Source organism: Cucurbita moschata, unplaced genomic scaffold (assembly GCF_002738365.1).
Source record: "Cucurbita moschata cultivar Rifu unplaced genomic scaffold, Cmos_1.0 Cmo_Scf00035, whole genome shotgun sequence".
Lineage (NCBI taxonomy): Eukaryota > Viridiplantae > Streptophyta > Magnoliopsida > Cucurbitales > Cucurbitaceae > Cucurbita > Cucurbita moschata.
Window position 1 is genome coordinate 577,405 of NW_019268551.1, and position 18,519 is coordinate 595,923.

The 18,519-nt window shown below is 35.2% G+C and overlaps 5 protein-coding genes across 6 annotated transcripts in view; 3 read left to right on the plus strand and 2 right to left on the minus strand.

Moving 5' to 3' along the window:
• LOC111431056 (protein ENHANCED DISEASE RESISTANCE 2-like) overlaps positions 1–2,977 on the plus strand; it is a 14,096-nt gene extending 11,119 nt beyond the window's left edge. Inside the window, exons 19-23 of the mRNA XM_023067563.1 lie at positions 185–229; positions 319–459; positions 891–986; positions 1,150–1,251; positions 2,119–2,977. Of these exons, the coding sequence (XP_022923331.1) occupies positions 185–229; positions 319–459; positions 891–986; positions 1,150–1,251; positions 2,119–2,226 (492 nt within the window). The 3' untranslated portion in view covers positions 2,227–2,977. The remainder of the gene's footprint in view (positions 1–184; positions 230–318; positions 460–890; positions 987–1,149; positions 1,252–2,118) is intronic.
• A 426-nt stretch (positions 2,978–3,403) lies between these two features.
• LOC111431057 (protein LOW PSII ACCUMULATION 3, chloroplastic) lies at positions 3,404–6,879 on the minus strand. The gene is made up of 10 exons (XM_023067565.1): positions 6,692–6,879; positions 6,406–6,588; positions 6,133–6,180; positions 5,995–6,034; positions 5,780–5,880; positions 4,919–5,111; positions 4,727–4,825; positions 4,035–4,152; positions 3,811–3,932; positions 3,404–3,483 (listed from the first exon to the last, which is right to left on the minus strand). The coding sequence occupies exons 1-9, from the start codon at positions 6,764–6,766 to the stop codon at positions 3,812–3,814; spliced, it is 978 nt and encodes a 325-aa protein (XP_022923333.1). The 5' UTR covers positions 6,767–6,879; the 3' UTR covers positions 3,404–3,483; position 3,811.
• Positions 6,880–8,529: 1,650 nt separating this feature from the next.
• Positions 8,530–11,847, plus strand: LOC111430980. 2 transcript variants are annotated; one of them, XM_023067452.1, is made up of 3 exons: positions 8,530–8,762; positions 9,449–9,901; positions 10,928–11,847. In XM_023067452.1, the coding sequence occupies exons 1-3, from the start codon at positions 8,587–8,589 to the stop codon at positions 11,763–11,765; spliced, it is 1,467 nt and encodes a 488-aa protein (XP_022923220.1). In that variant the 5' UTR covers positions 8,530–8,586; the 3' UTR covers positions 11,766–11,847. The 2 variants fall into 2 exon arrangements, with proteins under 2 accessions (XP_022923220.1, XP_022923222.1); XM_023067454.1 differs by having other exon boundaries at positions 10,934–11,847.
• Positions 11,848–13,188: 1,341 nt separating this feature from the next.
• Positions 13,189–15,534, minus strand: LOC111430984 (PHD finger protein MALE MEIOCYTE DEATH 1). The gene is made up of 3 exons (XM_023067458.1): positions 15,166–15,534; positions 14,827–15,073; positions 13,189–14,746 (listed from the first exon to the last, which is right to left on the minus strand). Exons 1-3 carry the CDS (start codon positions 15,458–15,460, stop codon positions 13,297–13,299), a joined length of 1,992 nt encoding a protein of 663 aa, XP_022923226.1. The 5' UTR covers positions 15,461–15,534; the 3' UTR covers positions 13,189–13,296.
• A 2,200-nt stretch (positions 15,535–17,734) lies between these two features.
• Positions 17,735–18,519, plus strand: part of LOC111431228 (CSC1-like protein At1g32090) — an 8,279-nt gene continuing 7,494 nt past the window's right edge. The window contains exon 1 of the mRNA XM_023067821.1: positions 17,735–18,242. Coding sequence (XP_022923589.1) covers positions 17,929–18,242 — 314 coding nt within the window. The 5' untranslated portion in view covers positions 17,735–17,928. The remainder of the gene's footprint in view (positions 18,243–18,519) is intronic.

Sequence of the window (18,519 nt, forward strand, 5' to 3'; positions counted from 1 at the left end):
TTTTTTTTTTTTTTTTTTTTTTTTTTTTTTTTTTTTTTTGTTTACTGAATAATCATCAGGCAAGGCAACAAGATACATCATCATCACTTGACCCTTTTGCATTTTTCAGTTAAATGAACTCGAAAGCTCTGTATTACTTCTCGTTTAGTTGGATTAAACTTTCCGTACATGTTTACTTCTTTAGGTTGCTTCAGAAAAAGGTCTTTTCTCTATCGTCATAAACGTGCAAGTAAGCTCTCTATTTTATTTCAATTCAAAGAGGAAACTGAATGTACTATACTCCAAGTTCTGATGGTCGAGTTAATGCTATTTGTTCAGGTACCTGGTTCGACGCACTACAGCATGATATTTTATTTCGTGACGAAGGAACTAATTTCTGGATCTCTTTTGAAACGTTTTGTTGATGGCGACGATGAATTTCGCAACAGTAGGTTAAAACTCATTCCTTCAGTTCCCAAGGTATATATCTCCAGATACCATTCGATCTTCTATTGCTTGGAATTTTAGTTTTATTATTCTTTATTGATAGGTGATGAATAGGAGAGCTATGTAGGGTGTCTCTAGAAATCTTTTCAAAGTTTTGTACTTGTTTTCTGAGAAAATTTTGCACCTGTTCTCCTTATCAAGTTGACGTTCAACTGGAACGTTTTTGTTTTTGCCCCTTTTTCCTAAAATTGAGTATCATTTTTTTTAATGAAAATTCTTTCTAACCCAAAATAATAATAATAAATCACAATGATGGTATAACTCTGGATGGTTTGGATCTCTAATTTTCATTAAAAATGTCGATGGATTAAGTACCTTTGGTTCAAAACCCCCCAACGTGGTATTTAAATGTTTTATAAGAAGCCATTTTTGGTTATGTTTATTAAAAATATGAAATGATGCAGGGTTCATGGATTGTTCGCCAAAGTGTTGGAAGTACGCCATGCTTATTGGGAAAAGCAGTTGATTGCAACTATATTCGAGGGCCCAAGTATTTAGAGGTACAAACTCTCCATGACTCTTGAACTTTCCGTTGGTTTTGGCAAAGAACAAGAACAGATTCTTTAATACATTCAATCAATAGAGAAAATGCTTGTTTGTTTGTTTGTTTTAATCTCACAACACAAGTATTGTGATACTTATGAGTGATCTTTGTTCGTGCAGGTCGATGTCGATATTGGCTCTTCGACAGTTGCTAATGGAGTTTTGGGACTCGTCATTGGTGTAATTACAACATTGGTGGTTGACATGGCTTTCCTTATACAGGTTTGTTTTCAAACTCTGCAAAGTTTCTTCTTTTGTTGATGAAGATGCAATGTCGTTAATTTGAAAGTTTTGAAGTATCGCTTGAATGGTCTATTGTTAAAACGGGTCACTTATCAACAAATTTTGTTTTTCAAAAATACAACCAAGCATATCGTGTTTTATTACCCAAACAAAAAAAAAAAAAAAAAACAAGTTTATTAGTTATCTTTTTAATCCACCGTGCAATAGTTGTAAAACAACAAACAAGTTTTCAAATTTATCATTCTATTTATATTTGTAAGATACTAGAGTGAAAGGGGCTAAAGGGGGAAGAAAAATAAATTTGGAGACAAAATTTAGAGAGGTATGATATATAGAGAGACCAATTTTGGTGTGGAAATTTAATAATTAAATATGCTCATCGGGAGAAAAGGAGAAAGACAGAAAAAGAATGATGTTAAGGAATAAAAATGAGAGTTTTAAAGGCATATTTGGGGGTGGTTTTAAACTTTCGGTTATGTGATCGGAACATGTTTGAAACTAATTTTGAAACTATTCAAATGATTTTTTTCATGTTCAAAATCACTCTAAAACATATTTTTTTCTTCTTTTAAACAAGATTTTCGTACCATCAAAATTGATTGTTTAGAACAAAAGTGATTTTTAACTATTTCAAAGTCATTTCCACTCAACATGTTTTGAATTTCCACCAAGTTTACAAGTCATAGCGTTTTTTGAATCGACAATTCTTGTAGACTAAATATGGCTAGAAAATTTTTGTTAATCAAGTTGGGAAAAATAAATGGTAAAAATGGATTAGAAAAATGGTATTATTATAAAAGTGTTAAAAGCAGTTAATTTGTTTTGGCGGTGTGTAAAAAAATGTAGGCAAATACAACAGAAGAATTACCAGAGAGATTACTTGGAGCAGTGCGAATGTCTCATATTCAGCTCTCCTCAGCCATACCCTCTAACTTGGACTCATCCTCTGATTGAATTTATACATCAAATTATCCTTTCTTCCTTCTTCCTTCTTCCTTCTTCCTTCTTCCTTCTTCCTTCTTCCTTCATCACTCATTTCTCCACCCCCTCTTAATTTTCACTTCCTTCTCAATACCCCCCACACCCCCCATTGCATTCTTGTCTTCCCCAGAAGCTACACTTGTATCCATATATATATATTTTTATACATAAAAAAAGAAAAAGAAAAGTGGAAAATAGAAGAATACCTACTTCCTTCTCTGTCTTCTTATACCTTTTTTCATTAAAGGGGGTGGGGCTTTTAGGAACTGGAGTCATTCGGGGGGGGGTTGTTGTTACACGAAGCAGAAGCTAGAAAGAAAAGGATGAGATAGAACCATGCGTCCGCATCACTATATACCAGCGAGTGAGTTAATACCATTTCTCTTTTTCAAGCTCCTAATATTGAAAGATGCCTCATATTTGTGCCTTTTGATTGATTCTCTGTGGCCCCCAAAAAGGGATACTTTGGTGATCTCTTAGGGTGATAGAGGAAGGAAGAGTTTTATTACGACTATTGATAGTTTGAGCTGAATGGAAAAGAAAATGGTTGTTTTCTCAATAATACCCTCGAAGAACTTTCTCCTTGTGTACATTTTTCTTTTTTTGCACTGTATTTCTTGGAGGGAAATTGGATTTAGCAATATGCAACAAATAATCTTCAACAGTTCGTGGATTTGTAATTATGTTTTATAGTTCATAGAGTTCAATTTTATTTTCTTTCTAATGCTTACATTTTGAATGAATTTTAGTGAACTTTAAGATTTAACCGTAAAGTAATCCTTCTTGAGGTTAAATTATAGTTACAGTTTTTAGTTTGTTTGATGGGTCTTTAACTCCAAAAATAAGTCTTCTTTAATTTTAAAAAGTTTATAATAGGGCCTTAAAGTGTATAAATGTCTAAACTTTTAATCATGGACTTTTTATGTATATTCTAATTTTATATACAAAATTTATAGTTTGTGGATTTAAAGACTAATAAATCTGTTATTATTATTATTGGAATAGGTTAGGAATGTATTAAACATAAAACTAAATTTTGATTCAGTTAAATTTTAGTTTTTTTTTTAAATTATGTGTATTATTGGGCATTCCGTAAATTTCATGGACGTCAAATATTGAATAGGAATATACAGATTATGATGATGTAGCATTTACCAGAAAAGACTTCGATGCTAGCAAACAAATGATCCTCTTGGCATGAAAATGAAGGGTAATATCGACTAATAAGACCTGCCAAAAAAAAAAAAAAAAAGATGTAGTTCGCTCAATACATATGCAGTTAAACCAAATAATCCTCGTTCAATATAGAAAAGATTATTTTTGTTTTTGCAATTTATCTTAACGGGCTACATGAGCTCCTAGTAGTTTACCGGATAAATTGATAAGTCGAGCATTCTCGGCCATCTTGAAATTATTATATTTATAAATAAACCAAATATACATCAGTAACTTTTATAAGCTTGATTTCTGAAACTATAGAACAAAAAAAGAAAAGTTTATGGAATGTGGGTGAGATGATTGTGAAGTAAGAGTTCATTAGTGGAGAAGTTACGTAACCTCAAGATGATGGAAGAATGTTTAAAGCGACTTCCTTGAGAGAAGGCATGTCCTGTTGCTGATGAACACAGACGAATTTATTCCTCACTTTTCTAAGGACTTTCCAAGGACCTGGGTAGCACCTTCATTACCATCATAACAAACGGGAAATACAATAATTGAATATAATTATGGAAGAATCATCATCGGACTGGCAGGATTTAAAAGAAAGTGTCATGTGAAACCTGAAAAGAACTCCTCCTTTCTGTCCCTTGAAGTTGTGGATGTAATATACAGTCTCCATCTTGGGGAAGAGAGTCTTCGTAAGTGCCGCCAGCTTCGGGTAGAAAAATGGCGGATAATCTTTACTCTATCAAGGTCCAGTCACATAACAAACACAAAATAATAATAATAATAATAAAGGAGAACTGTGGAATTACAACCCACCAACCTGTCATGGGAAAATTCATCTCATTTTATGAAGTAAAAGAGGATTAAAAAGGACTTACAAGTCTTTCAACTTTGATCGGAAACATGAACAATTAACAATTTAGGATCATTACAAATTATAAAATAAGCAGTAATAAATTGTTGCATATTAAAGTTGAGAATTATATCATTACAAATTTAAGAGTACCAAAATCGAGTTATGAGACTAAATCATTCCAAGCTACTAAATTCAATAGACTAATATAGGTCTTATAAATTTTAAAAAATATGCCCTAGAGATTTATTAGACGCAAAGTTGAAAGTTTTAGACGCAAAGTTGAAAGTTTATACGTTAGAGTTTCGTTCATGAACCAATTAAATGAAAAAAAATTAAGATTTTGACATTTTTCTTAAATTTCAGAAACCACATAATGTCATTTTTACCGTTTTAAAAGTTGATCCCAAGCCCACTCTTCGTTCGATAATAGAAAAGATGATAAAAGGATACAGCCGGATCTAATGCGGTCGAGCTCTCCATTAAAGATTATGAGCTTTCGTGCAGTGTTTGCGACAGCTTCCTTGTAAAGCTCTTCAACCACAAGCATTTCTGCAATGGGGAAGAAGACGATGTAATTTAACCGACAAAGGGCAAATTGCTTTAAAATAAGAGGGAAAAGAAACAAAGGAAGGCTGCACTAACCATTGACATTGAAATATGGATATGCAACCAGAAAAAGTTCATCTTCTGGTTTCACACGGTCTGCCATTTTCACTTTCTCAACAAAACCAAAATCCTCAAAGAATGATGGTTTCGTGAGATAGTCCAACTTGAACGAAGCTCCCTCAAATGCTGTATTTCTTGCAAATTTTACTTCGTTGGCCTCTGGAAAGAACTACAAATGTTTCTCTTTACTATAACCAACAGTCTAGAATGTGAAAGAGCTTTTTCATGGTCAGAAAAGTGAGAGAACATCAGACAGCAAGCATATTACAAACAAAACCATGATTATAAAAAGGATGCCAGCTGCATTACATTTCCTCCTTCAAATTTCATAATATGAATGTATTTCGGAGGACAAAAGTTGATAAATCGTAAAGATAAAAGGGAAAAAGTTGATGAATCGTGAAGAAAACAAGAAGATTTTTCTAACCTATAGTCTATAGCACCAGAGAGGTTTTTAGTACTGACTGATATCATAAGGAAAAGATTGATAAGTTATTCAATGAGGCCACAGTCATATGGCTGCCCTGTAATAGATGTGGATTAAAAATCTGCATGCCTACTAATAATCACTACATATGAATTTGAAAACTTCTCCTTCATACATCTGATGATGAAAATGTGTTAGCCACATTGTGGTGGCCTCACTGAGTAGTTTCTCGAGAAAAAGGGAAAAATCTTCATAGTTTTGATCTGTATGCAGATGAAATTTTAGAGAGAAACGCATAAAAGATCGATTGCTTCTTAGTTCCTTCCAGTGATAAATTCTGTAGCATATATATGTGAATGCAAACATTTTATTTTATAAGAGAATAGAAGGATAATGCAGTAGGACATTACTACTCTGGTCCTGGTGGCTTTCAGTGGATCTATGAAGCAGTCACAAAATTGGCGAATCAATTGCATACTCTCAGTCATTTCGATTCCTCCTTCGCCATCACCTGATACATAAGGTTATATGGTCTGTAACAGGCAAAGAAAGTTACTAGAGAGGCCTGGGAACGACTTGAGATGGTAACACAATTAAAATGCAATAAATCGAGAACAGGAAGAACCTGGAACTGATTCGAGTCCAGCAGTTGGAAATTCAATCTCCTGAAGTACAATAGATTTGATCAGAAAATTCAGACTATTTTATGAATCTATAAATGCTTCTTTCCATTCCACAGAAATCAAAATGTGCTCAAACTAACCATCAACTGTTTGTTGTCTCTTAAAGCCGCTTCAGTTGCTTTTTTCGCCTGCAGTTTTTTATAGACGAGATCCGAAAATGACAGTTACATCTCAAAGTTAAACGTAATTTGAAAAAAACATGAAACGAAAAGCTAAGTGGAAGTTAATTGAAGTAGCTAACTACCAAATGACACTAAAAAACGCACACAGCATTGAAGTGATCGTAGAAAAAATGGCTCCAAGAAGTAAAAACAAACAAACAAACGAGATTTCTAAAGTGATTGAATCCAAACCTGATCAAGAAGATCAAAATAATCTCGTGGAAACGGAACGTCAAAATCAGTCGAAGTGTCGCTACTCTCGCGATTACTCGAATTCGACAGAACTCTGAGATTTCTTCCCGCCATAAACTCCAACACTGAACTAGAAAGCAAACTCCGATGAATTTTCCGGTGAGACATCCTGAAACACGCATACTACCGATAGAAACAGAGAAAAAATACTTGAGGAAAAAGAACTTCGAAGTAAAATAGAGCAGAACGCCAAAGAAAACGAGAAAGAAACTTCACGAGAAATTACATTTCGAGAAGGAAGTGGAAGAACGGCAGCCGGAATGGTAGAGCTAGAGACAAAATTCGCGTTGGAGAAATACATTTCTCCTCGATCGGAAGCCTTGCCTGAGGAATGAAGCACACTTCGTAGTGAAAAAGAAAAACAAGAGAGAGAGAATATTGATGATTGATGTTCTTTCCTCCAAACGAGAGGACCGAATGGAATCGAACAAATCTTCCATTTCACTTATTTATTTATTTCCATTTTAGATAAATATATATTTTTAATTTAGTTTTTTATTTATAAAAAATTTACTTTATTATTTTAATTTTGAAAAAAAAAATTACTCATTTAAATTAATAAAAAAGTAATAGGTAAATCCATTTAAACCCTAAAATTTAAATTTTTACCAAGTAATAAATTAATTAATTTCAATTAAATATTTGCCAAAATTCATATATATATATATATATATATATATATATATATGGTTTTAGCCGACACAAATTTGTGTTCTCTTAACTCGAAAACTCAACTAACGGCACTCGTCGGCAACTCCGATTGGAAGATGATGCCGAAGAAACTGAAGATGCAGGAGAAGGAGGAGACGTTGTCGAGGTAGAAAGTTCCTCTATTTAAGCTCCCCAAGGTTGGCAACGTAAGAGAATCATGGTTCCCGCTTCTTCTGTACCAACCACACTTTCTGTCCCTTCGTCAAGTCCAACTACTTGCACTCCCAGCAAACTGGTTCGGTTAAAAATAAAAAATAAAAAAAAAACTCAATTAAACTCAAAATACTATCTAATCTAACCTAACCTTTATGATTCAGGCGGGTCGGGTTATCGATGGCACAACTCGTGTTTTTTCTTATTTTCTTTTTTTTTTCAATTGTTTAATAATTATTTTATGCTTCTCATTTATTTTGTGATTAAAAAAATATCCCAAGAGTATATACAAAATTTCAAAAAAAAAAAAAACAAAACAAAACAAAAATGACTTATCTCCAATTTCAATTTTTTAAAAGCATGACCAAATCATTATCTATCATGTTTTTCATATAAAATGAATATTTTAAAAACATAAAAAAAATAGATTCAAATGTTTTATTTAAAAAAAAAATCATTTTACATAAAACAAAATAATTAATCATCTTAATTTAAACAATAACTACGAAACCTATTTTATTTTGTTTACATTAAAAAATATAAATAAATAAATATTAAACACGTCTCTTCTTCTTCTTCTTTTTCTTTTTTTCTTTTTTGAATAAATGGGAGAAAAACAGAAAAAGAAAAATCAATAAACAAGAAAATAGAATTTATAAAAAATTAAGGGACTAATTAAACTAAAAGACTAATTTAAAAATTTATTAAATAGAAAGCAATTAAAAACATATGGAGAAATAAAATAATTCAAAACTTTCTGAAGAACAAAGGATATTTTTACCATTTTTTAAAAAAACAAAAGAACAAAACAAGAAGAAACGAGAGAAAGCATAGAAAGATGCTAAGATCCATACCTACGGGCCGCCATTGTCACTGAACGTATCGAAACTCCTCTTTCAATCTTCATTGATTCTCTCGCTCCACCAGCTGTAGCCTCATCAACCTCCATCCCAATCCCCCATTTTAATACTCTACCCCTCTCTACGCTAAAATTTGCCCTAATTTTTCACTTCGGCATTTCATCGAACACCTTGTGCGCACATCGCTATGGCCGAGCAGAGTCCACGACCGAAGTCATCGGAGATCCAGAGCGCACCGCCGCCGAGATCTGGCAGCGGCCGGATCACGTCGACGACGAGGTCGGGCAGCGGCGGAAGCCGGAAGGATACGCCGGATTTTCACAGCATGGCGGCGAAGCTGGAGAGGGCGAAGGAGGTGTATAGGGCGTACGAAGGGCATGGGGAAAAGCCGTCGATTATGGAGATGGCGGGATGGTGTTTCTATGAACTGTGCTCGTTGTCTGTGTTGACGGTGTTGATTCCGGTTGTGTTTCCGTTGATTATCAGCCAGATTAGTGGGGCTGCGACGGAGCCGCCGCAGGGATGGTTTAAGAGCGTCATGGGCTTCGATTGCGTTCCAGGAGAAATGCAGCTGTAAGTTCGTAAGTAAAAAATATTATTTATAATTATATAAAAAATTAAAATGATTTTTACCCTTTATTTTATTTTTAAAATATATTGTAAAAATCGTTATATAATCCATTTTTATCAATTATCATATTAATTTATATGAATAATGTTATAAACTATATCGAATATATTTGTAACATATTTGTAACGACCCGGATCCATCACTCGGGGATATTGTCCTATCATTTCATTTTGGGCTTCCCCTCACGACTTTAAAAGGCATCTGATGGGGGAAGGTTTTCACACCTTATAAAGCGTGATTTGTTCTCCTCCCCGACCAATGTGGGACATCACAATCCACCTCCTTCGAGGCCAGCGTTCTTACTGGCACACCACTTCGTGTCTACTCCCTTCGGGGAACAGCGAGAAGGCTGACACATCGTCCAGTGACTAACTCTGATAATATTTTGTAACAAATCACCTTGTCAAGAGTGTGAAACCTTCTCCTAGTAAAAGTATTTTAAAGCGGAAAGCCCAAAGACAATATTTACTAACGGTGGATTTGGGTCTGGGTCGTTACGATATTTTAAACAATTTTGTCTAAAAAAATATATTTAGGGTAAATTTTTAGGAGTAAAAGAATGTTGAAAAAATTGATGAAAACAATAATAATAACGTACACGTGGATTTCTCTGATTGGCTGGACGCAGGTACCAAATACTAACGGAGCACACAATAAAAGTATCGGGCACCCGATTTTCGCCATTAATATGGACCTCAATCTCATGGGCTTTGGGCCTGATTCTGGCCGGCCCAATTCTCGTATTCGCCTCTTTCCACCTCGATTATGGCTTCAATCAACACCTCATCGCTGTCGGCGCCGTCGCCGCCGGAGCACTCTCTTGTCTTCCGACCGGCGTCTTCAGAACCGTCAAGATTTTTCCTCTTTACATTGTTTTAATCGTTATTGCTCACTCGGTTGCTTTCACCTCTCACACGCGTCACCTTGGCCTCATGCTGCGTGGCCTCGTTGGGCCGACCGTTCTTAAGGCCAAATTTGCTCAAAGAAGAACCGGGTCTGGTCTGATTTCGTCGTGCTCCACCGCCGTTGGCGGCTTGGGCGCCGCCGCTATCTCCGCCTTCACTTACCACATGCTTCGACGGTAACATTTTTCTAGATCTATGAAATTGAAAATTTGTACTAAAATATTAACTTTTTTCTAATAAAAAATTAATGGATTTTTTTTAAAATTACATGTTTAATTCACATATTTACAACAAAATTTAAATTATTTAAATGGTAATTTTTATTTTTATTTTTTTATAAATTTTTCACATATTCTATTTTTATACCACTCTAAATTTTTAATAAGTTTAATGCTTATTAGATATAAAATTAAAATTTTTAATATTATTTTGGTTCTTATATGTTTGATTTTTATTAATTTTGGTCTATTATACCGTGAAAACTCTTTACTACAAAATTATGAAATATTGTGATAAATTTTATATTGAAAAAAAATATAAAAAGAATAAATTAATAAAAAAAAAAGACCCTAAACTTTTTTAATAATATTTTTAAATTTTCAAAATAGTTTAAAAAATATTCTTATTTTAATTTGGGAGGAAACGGTTAGTATTTTATTACAAAAATACCCTTTAACTTCTAATAGTGTTTCAACCTTAAACTTTAAAAAAAAAAAAAAAATCACTGATACTCCTAAATTTTAAAAATATTAAACTTAGTACTATGTTTAAAAAATATTCATAAAATTTTAAAAGTAGCATTGACGCTCTTTACTTTTACTAAAAAAAAATAATTCTTATCGTCAATATATGAACAAAAATCATATATCAACCACTCATAAATTATTTCTGAACTTTTTAATATTATTTTTGAAATTTCATCAATATTTTAAAGAAGAAAGATCAAGTATTTTTTAATTTTTAAAAAAGTTAATTTAAAAACCATTTAAAAGTTTAATAAAACTTTTAAAAATTTACACATTTAATAATTTTTTATTAATTTAAAATTTAATATCATAAAAAATTGAAACTATAAAGTTTATGATATTTTGATTAATTTAACCAAAATAATATATTTTAAAATTGGAAGGGCCAAAATAAGCAAAATAAATAAATAAATAAATAAATTTATTTATTTATTTATTTATTTTATTTCTATGTAGTAACAGGCAAGAGAAAGAGGGAGACGAGAACCACTTCCTCAGCCTATGGATCGTCACGATCTTCGGCGGCCTGAAATGGCTTCTAGGAATTGTCCATGTCTTCCTCACAAATCGATCAGTTTCTGTAACAATCCCTTCCGATTCAGAGCTTCACCTTCTTACAATTTTCAAATATCCTCACGCAATCGGCACCGTAATCTCCGCCGGATTCCTTTCCTCCTTCACTACAATCGCCGTCTTCATCGCCGTTTCACTCTTCCTAATCGGCCAGATCTGCTTCAAGCCAGCCTTGATTCTCTATCTATGGCTAATCTACTTCCTTATCCCTCTCATTTCCCTTCCATTACTCCATCAATTTCAGATCCGAATCAAAGCCGACGCCTCTAAAATGCAGATCCTAGGGTTTATCCTCTCCGCCGTCACTTCCGCCATCTGTTTCTACTTCCACAACGACGCGTGGCGGCGCCCTGTGGTGTTCGTCTTCGCTTCTCTTCAAGGCACTGCGGCGGCGCTTCTTCATTCATACGGAAGAGTTTTGGTGCTCGATTGCTCGCCGGCGGGGAAGGAAGCTGCGATTTCGATGTGGTTTTCCTGGATGAGAGCGATTGGCGGTTGCGTTGGATTTACGGTCGCGGCGGTGGTCCCGACGAGGTTGCAGGTTTCTTCCGGTGTGGCGTTCTGTTGCGCCGTCGTCGGAGGAGTGGTGTTGATTTATGGTAATGTTACTGATTACGGCGGCGCTGTGGCGGCGGGACATGTGAAGAATGATAGTGAAAAGGGATCGCCGGTGGTTGGATTGGAGTCTCGGAGTGTGAGTAAAGAGCTCGAGTCGCCGTGAGAAATGAGAGCGATGGTTTAAATTGATTTACGATTTTTGATAATTCTTTTCTCGCGTAATAAAGGGCCCATTTCAAGTTTTATTGCTCTAACAAACTTTATTGTCAATTAAATCTTAGTATTTAATTATATTAATATTTGTAATAGTCCATGGTCGTCCCGATTTTAAAATGTTAGGGAGAGGTTTTAAGGACTAGCGTCGTTGCTTCATTCTGTCATAATATTTCATTGTTCTCTCCAATCGATGTAAGATCTTACAATCCACTCCAATTGGGGTCATTGTTCTTGTTGGCACGTCACTCGGTGCCTAGCTCTTAAATACCAATTGTAACAATTCAAGCTTACATCTAACATATATTGTCCACTTTGGTCCATTATGTATGATCGTGAGACTACAATTTTGGACATGGTGATTTAGGGAGAGTTTTTCACTCCCTTCTCATGAATGTTTCGTTTCTCTCTCCAACAAATATATGCCAAACATCTTTTTAAATAAAAAAGTCTAATGTATTGGAAAAGGAAATGGCTAGTATCGTTGAGTTGGTAGAGTAGAGGACTCAAAATCTTTGTGTCATCGGTTTGGTTCAAATCTGCTATGAAAATAAATAAGGATAATGTGTACGAAATGAAATGGTCGGTATCGCTCAATCGGTAGAGCAGAGGACTCAAAATCTTTGTCTCACCGATTCAAATATGCTATTGAAAGTAAGGATAACGTGTAGGAACAATAAGTACAAAGCCTCATTCCCTTCTAAGAAATGCCTAGTTTCTCTCTTCAACCAATGTATGATATCACAATAATGCTTAGTTTATGTCTTCAACCAATATATGATCTCACAATAAGTCAGGCATTTCTATAATTATAATAAAATAAAAGAAAATTTATATTTATTAGCGGTCCAATATTTTTAAAAAAATTAAATTCATGATCTATTTGTTATTATTATTATTTAAAAGTAAAGAAACTTATGATGCATTCATAAAGACAATGATGGAAATAATAATAATAATAATAATAATAATAATAATAATAATCAGCCCTAAATTTAGTTTTTTTAATAATAAAATAAAGCTTTATCTTATTTGAAATAAAAAATTTAAAAAAAAAAACACTGGATTCATTTATTCAAATAAAAAATTGTTAGAAATACAAATATCGTTAAAAAAAAAATAATAATAAAAAAACTCAAATTAATACAAATTTCAAAATTAAATTCGAAGTAGACAAATATGGTAAAGATATTCACACTCTCTTAATCAAAAGCTTGATTGGTATTTTATCTCAAAAAAGAAAAAAAAAAAAGAAAAAAAAAAAGCTTGATTACTACTATTCCCTAAACAAAAGGGGGTTAGTTGTAATTTTCTACAAGGGAAAGGACTTGGGGGGAAAAAGTCCTTTTTTTTTATTTATTTTTTTATTTTTTTAAATTTTCCAAAATTGAATATGCTGATATTTGCATGTTCATTCAAATCTTTTCTAAAACTACAAAATCTCGACGGAGAATCAAATCTCCGGCGGCGATTGTTCCTTTTCAGATCCTCAACTGGCCAAGCGAATCGCAGCAGGCGACGCAGACGAACAGCGGCGGGACGTTATCGGCGTCGTCAATTCCACAGCAGCGAGTGTGCTGCCAGATCTCGCAGATGTCACAGGCCACCATCCTCTCGCCGTCGTCGTCGCCGGCGCCGCACTCGCACCGGACTTTCCAAGTATCAACTCCTCCTTGATACTTCAATGGCGTCTCAAAATCCATCCCCATTCCTTTCACAAACAACTCCGCTCCCGATTCCGCCGCTCCGAAAATCACCTCTCTGTCTTCGGAGGTCTCCAAATTGTCGATATCCATAACCTCAAACTGTTCCGTAACGTAATATGTGTCTCTTAGGGCTTTTTCTGCTGCTTCTTTCACTTCTCCGATCGTTGCGTGTAATGGAAGAACCACTACCTCGCCTGACGGCATGAAATCGCTCTTCAACTCCGATTCCGACTGTGTAAAAGCCAGCCTCGGCGTCAATCGGATAATGAAGGTTAGTAGATGACCTTCTTCGTCTCGGAGAGGCCATTCTTTGGCAAAATGTTTGCTATCGAGAACTCCTTGTGTTGCTAGTTCTACCATTTCTGATTCTGGATAATCGAGGAAAATGATTCTGTATAGACATAGAACGTCGCTGTAAATATCATTTCCAGGAGTTGAAATCGGTTCTGAATTCTGTGTTGATTCTTGCTCTTCCGTTAATTGAACGCCATTTCTGAGTTCGTGAATCGTGTATTCCAAAATCCGCGTTTTAGGGTTTACCGCGCGGCGAACCATCTGGTTCCCTACAATCACATTGTTCAGTGATTTTAGAACATAATCGAGCAATCCTGTGTCGCCAATGTGAAGGCGAGCAGCATCTCGAACTTCTTGTCGAGTCATTCCATTTCCGCCATGGCTGGATTTATCTGATTTCTTTTCTTCCAGCGCTTTCACAATCACTTCCGCCGCGTATTCCAACCGTCTCGCCGGCCATCGGCTATCCATATTCGAGATTGCGGTGGCGAACTTCCTGTACCGTATTTGCTTCTCCTTCACCAGAGAAGGCTGCTTGATTCGCTGCAGAGATTGTCTGGAAGGAGGAGGAGATTTCACGATTGGTTGGATCGATTTCTTCTGAATCGTGGTAACGTATTTTACTGTCAACATGAATTTCAGTAGATCTTTCAATGTAATCAATTGTGTTTCGCTGAGATTTCTATAATGTCGAATGATTTGCTTCATCTCTGTTCCTCGATCTGTGTCATCAACATCATGCATTATCTTGTCCAGTTCCAAGGAACTGAGGATTTCCAAAGCTCTACTGTAATGGTGTTCTTTAACTCCGAAGCTTCCTCGGCAGAATCTGTATCCCCATCGCCCAAACCATGGATGTCCATAGGCCACGCCATGAAGTAGACGAAGATCCATTGATCTTTTCTTGGACAAATCCTCAACTGTAATTTTCCTAGGAATCAAACAGATAGTTAGATAAGATTTCTTTTGGCATCAGTTTACTAACGCTTTTGTAACATTAATTCTTTACACCTTGTTCTTAGATTTGTGCAGATTCTGTCCCAAAGATCCATAACTTCTCTGCCACAAAGAAACTTGGAGCCTCCTTCGATGCCATTGATGCAAAGCAAATGCCCGAAGCCATTGCAGTGAATCAAGCCATGGAGAAGATGAGTCTGATCATCAAGATCAAATCCATCATCTAAACGTTTATTCCACCGATCATCCAAAGGTATGATGATATGATATTTTCTTTTCGATACAAAATGATTACTCCACCCTGAAACAGGCAAAGTTCAATACAGAATAAGATCAGCCATGAATCGAATCCATGGAGGAAACAGAAACTCACTGCGGATAAAGAATTCAAACCAGAACATCTGCATTGATCACAGTAGGGCTTTGGGGAGAGCTTCACATCCTCTTCAATGGTGTAAAGTGGAACAACGAAGCTTCTGTTTTCATGAACGAGGAGAGTGCACCATATGGGCATATCTTGAATTCTATACTCTTCAATCTCTGCACATTGTTGAAGAAAGATTCTGATATTCTCACGAAACGGCCCGGCAGGGCTGATCGGCGATCCGGGGTCGCCGAACGTTTGGAATCCAAACAGCTTAGGCCTTCTCTTCCTCTTCTTGCAGGATTCAAGGATTGAAATCGACATGGGTGAAGATGAACTTCAGTTCTTCTTCTTGGATTTGGTGGCTTCTTCTTCGAGGTCTTTCATGGTAACTGAAGTTCGTTGGAGATTCGCCGGCGAGGGCATGAATTTCTGGTTATAGAATAGAATTTGGCAGTTTCATACTTGAATTTGGCGGTTTCGATTAGGGAATATTGTAATATTCTTTTGGGATAATACAAAATTGTTCAAAGTATATACTGTTTTATGAGTTCGTTAAGAGTTTATTGTTGAGTTAGTTTGGGCAGTTTCTTGTATCATATTCTTGTCCTTACTATTCAAAAGTATTGGAAGCATTAGACCTTTTTTATACTCAATCTATTCGTCTATCCGTTCAAGTTGTAAATTTTTTCGACCCGACCCAACTCAACTTAACCATAAATTTTTTCGGTGGGTTTGTTCGAGTTGTCCGAGTCGTTTATTTAAATTTTATTTTTAATTAAAGTAAAATGGTAGTTTGTAAAATATATATTATTTAATTAAAATTTGCAGGCCACCAACACCTGACTTACCAGAATGACGAGCGGTCCACGGAGCTGCATCCGTACTCACCTGGTCCAACTGAAAGCCTCTTTTTAGATCGGGAGATCCTTTACTCCGACAGCATCTAAGGTTCTTTACAGTCGTGTGTAATATAATAGTAATACGGGCTATGAGTTCAGTTGTTACCTAGAACGTCGGTCTTCACTCCTATAGATTCAAGAGAGTAAACTATTCAAGCTCATAGACCTCCGTTTGCCTAGTCCTGTCCTTAATAGATAACTTCCACTTTATCTTGAAGTGAAAATTAACAATAAATTGGGATTGGTTTGGTTCAACGTAATCTAATTTTAAGAGAGCTCACGAATCAACCCGAACCCAACCCAATCCAACTCTAGCCGTACCGATTTGGTTGATTAGGTTTCTTGGATCATTGATTTTAAAATGTTTGAATGTGCAAGGAATATATTGGTAAAAAACTGGAAGTTTAAGGATCGATCAAATTCGAATAATTTAACCTTTTTTTTTTTAAATAAAAATATGAAAAATAGTGGCCCTAACTTATTACTATGGTTTGAAAGCATAAATCTAGAGCGTGCTTTGATTAATTAATGGTGATCTCACGTTGCCACCACTCAGCAAACCACCTTCTTTTTATATATGTATATATATATATATATATATATATATATATATATATATATATAAAATTCTGGAAAGCTGGGTAGGGTTTGAGGCGAGCTGTGGGCTACATTAGATACGGGTTGAAATGGCGAGAGCTGAGATAACGATGATGTTTGGGAAGAAACCCTCGATGGTGCCGGTGCCGAGAATCGAGGAATGACAATTGGGAAGAAACCCGATGGTGCCGAGAATCGAGGAATGACAAAGTACAACCGCCTTCTCTTTCCTTTTCAATACAAACAAAGTGATGAGGAAGAGTTTCATTAAAATGGAGACGAACTGGAATACCGTCCGATCTAAAATTTCAGGTTGGTTGGATTGAAGACCCGAACCTAAACAACTTGAATAGACCAATCCAACCAATCCGAATAGGATCACAACCCAACCTAACCCAACCAATTCTCTGTTTGCATATTGTTCTTTTTATAATTATTTTAAAAATCTTATTTATTTATAATATATGTTACATTAATCACTAAAAGATAATAAAATTCAAATATCAAACATTTATAAGTCACAGTGTTAGGATTGCACAACAACAACACACTTAATTTAACAGAAAAGAGAAAATGCAAGGATATAGAAAGTACATATCTATAGCCATCAATGTAAAACCTTTAGCCAAATATTATGTAACGACCCAGATCCACCCCTAGCAAATATTGTCCTCTTTGGGCTTTTCCTTTCAGACTTCTCCCCAAGGTTTTGAAACGCGTCTGCTAGGAGAAGGTTTCCACACCCTTATAAATGGTGGTTTGTTCTCCTCCCCATGAATGTGGGACATCACATATTCTCTTTGCATTTTCTCTATTCTGTTCTTTGTGTTCATCTAGATTAAGTGTATTGCTTTGTTGTGTGATCCTAACCACTAGTATCAGAACTAGACGGAAGTCGAACATTTACAAATTTACAAGTACACTACCTTTCGGATGAAGTGTTTAAAAAATTTTGAATTAATAAAATATTTAAAAGGACAAGATAATTTTTTAATTTTGAAAAATTTTAAGTTAAAGAAATTATTTAAAGTTTTTTTTATTAATTCTTTTTAAAAAGTAGAATATGTGTGTTTCTCTCTCTAAGCTCTGTCACAGTTGCAGTAGAAATGGCGGATTGCGGAAGTCAGAAACCAATTCCCACAAGCAAAAATATGCTCTCAAGCGGTTAAATCCTTCCATTGATAATCATTCACATTCAGAAATTCCTTCATATTCCTTTCTTCTTCAACCTCCCGATAAATCCTTTCATTTCCCTCTCCCTTTTTCTCTCTCTAGAAACCTCTGTGCCCTACAATGGCGACTCTCGCGGATATTGGAGTTTCCGCCTTAATCAATATCATCACTGCGTTTGTGTTCCTTCTTGCTTTTGCGATTCTGCGGATTCAACCGATCAACGACAGAGTTTATTTTCCGAAATGGTACATCAATGGCGGACGAAGTAGCCCTCGCGGCTCCGGAAGTTCTGTGCGGAAATATGTTAATCTCAACATTTGGACTTACTTCACGTTCTTGAAATGGATGCCGGCGGCTTTGAAGATGAGCGAAGATGAGATTATTAGCCATGCTGGATTTGATTCTGCTGTTTTCCTCAGGATTTATACTCTCGGGTTTGTTCATCTTCTCTCCCTGTTGTTCTTGTTTGTTCATCTTCTTTTGCTGTGTGAATCTGTTCTGTTTGGGGATTTTGACCATTTTTGTGTTTTTTTAATGGATTTTGCTCGTTTTTCACTGTCTGTTTCTGAAGATTGAGCTAGTTTGCTTGAATTTATTTATGATGTTCTTCATCTTTGTTAAAGGATTCTTGAATTCTTTTTTCCAGATTTTGTAAAGAGAAACAGAGTTCTAGAACCCACGGCTCTTTTTTTTTTTTTTTTTTTTTTTTTT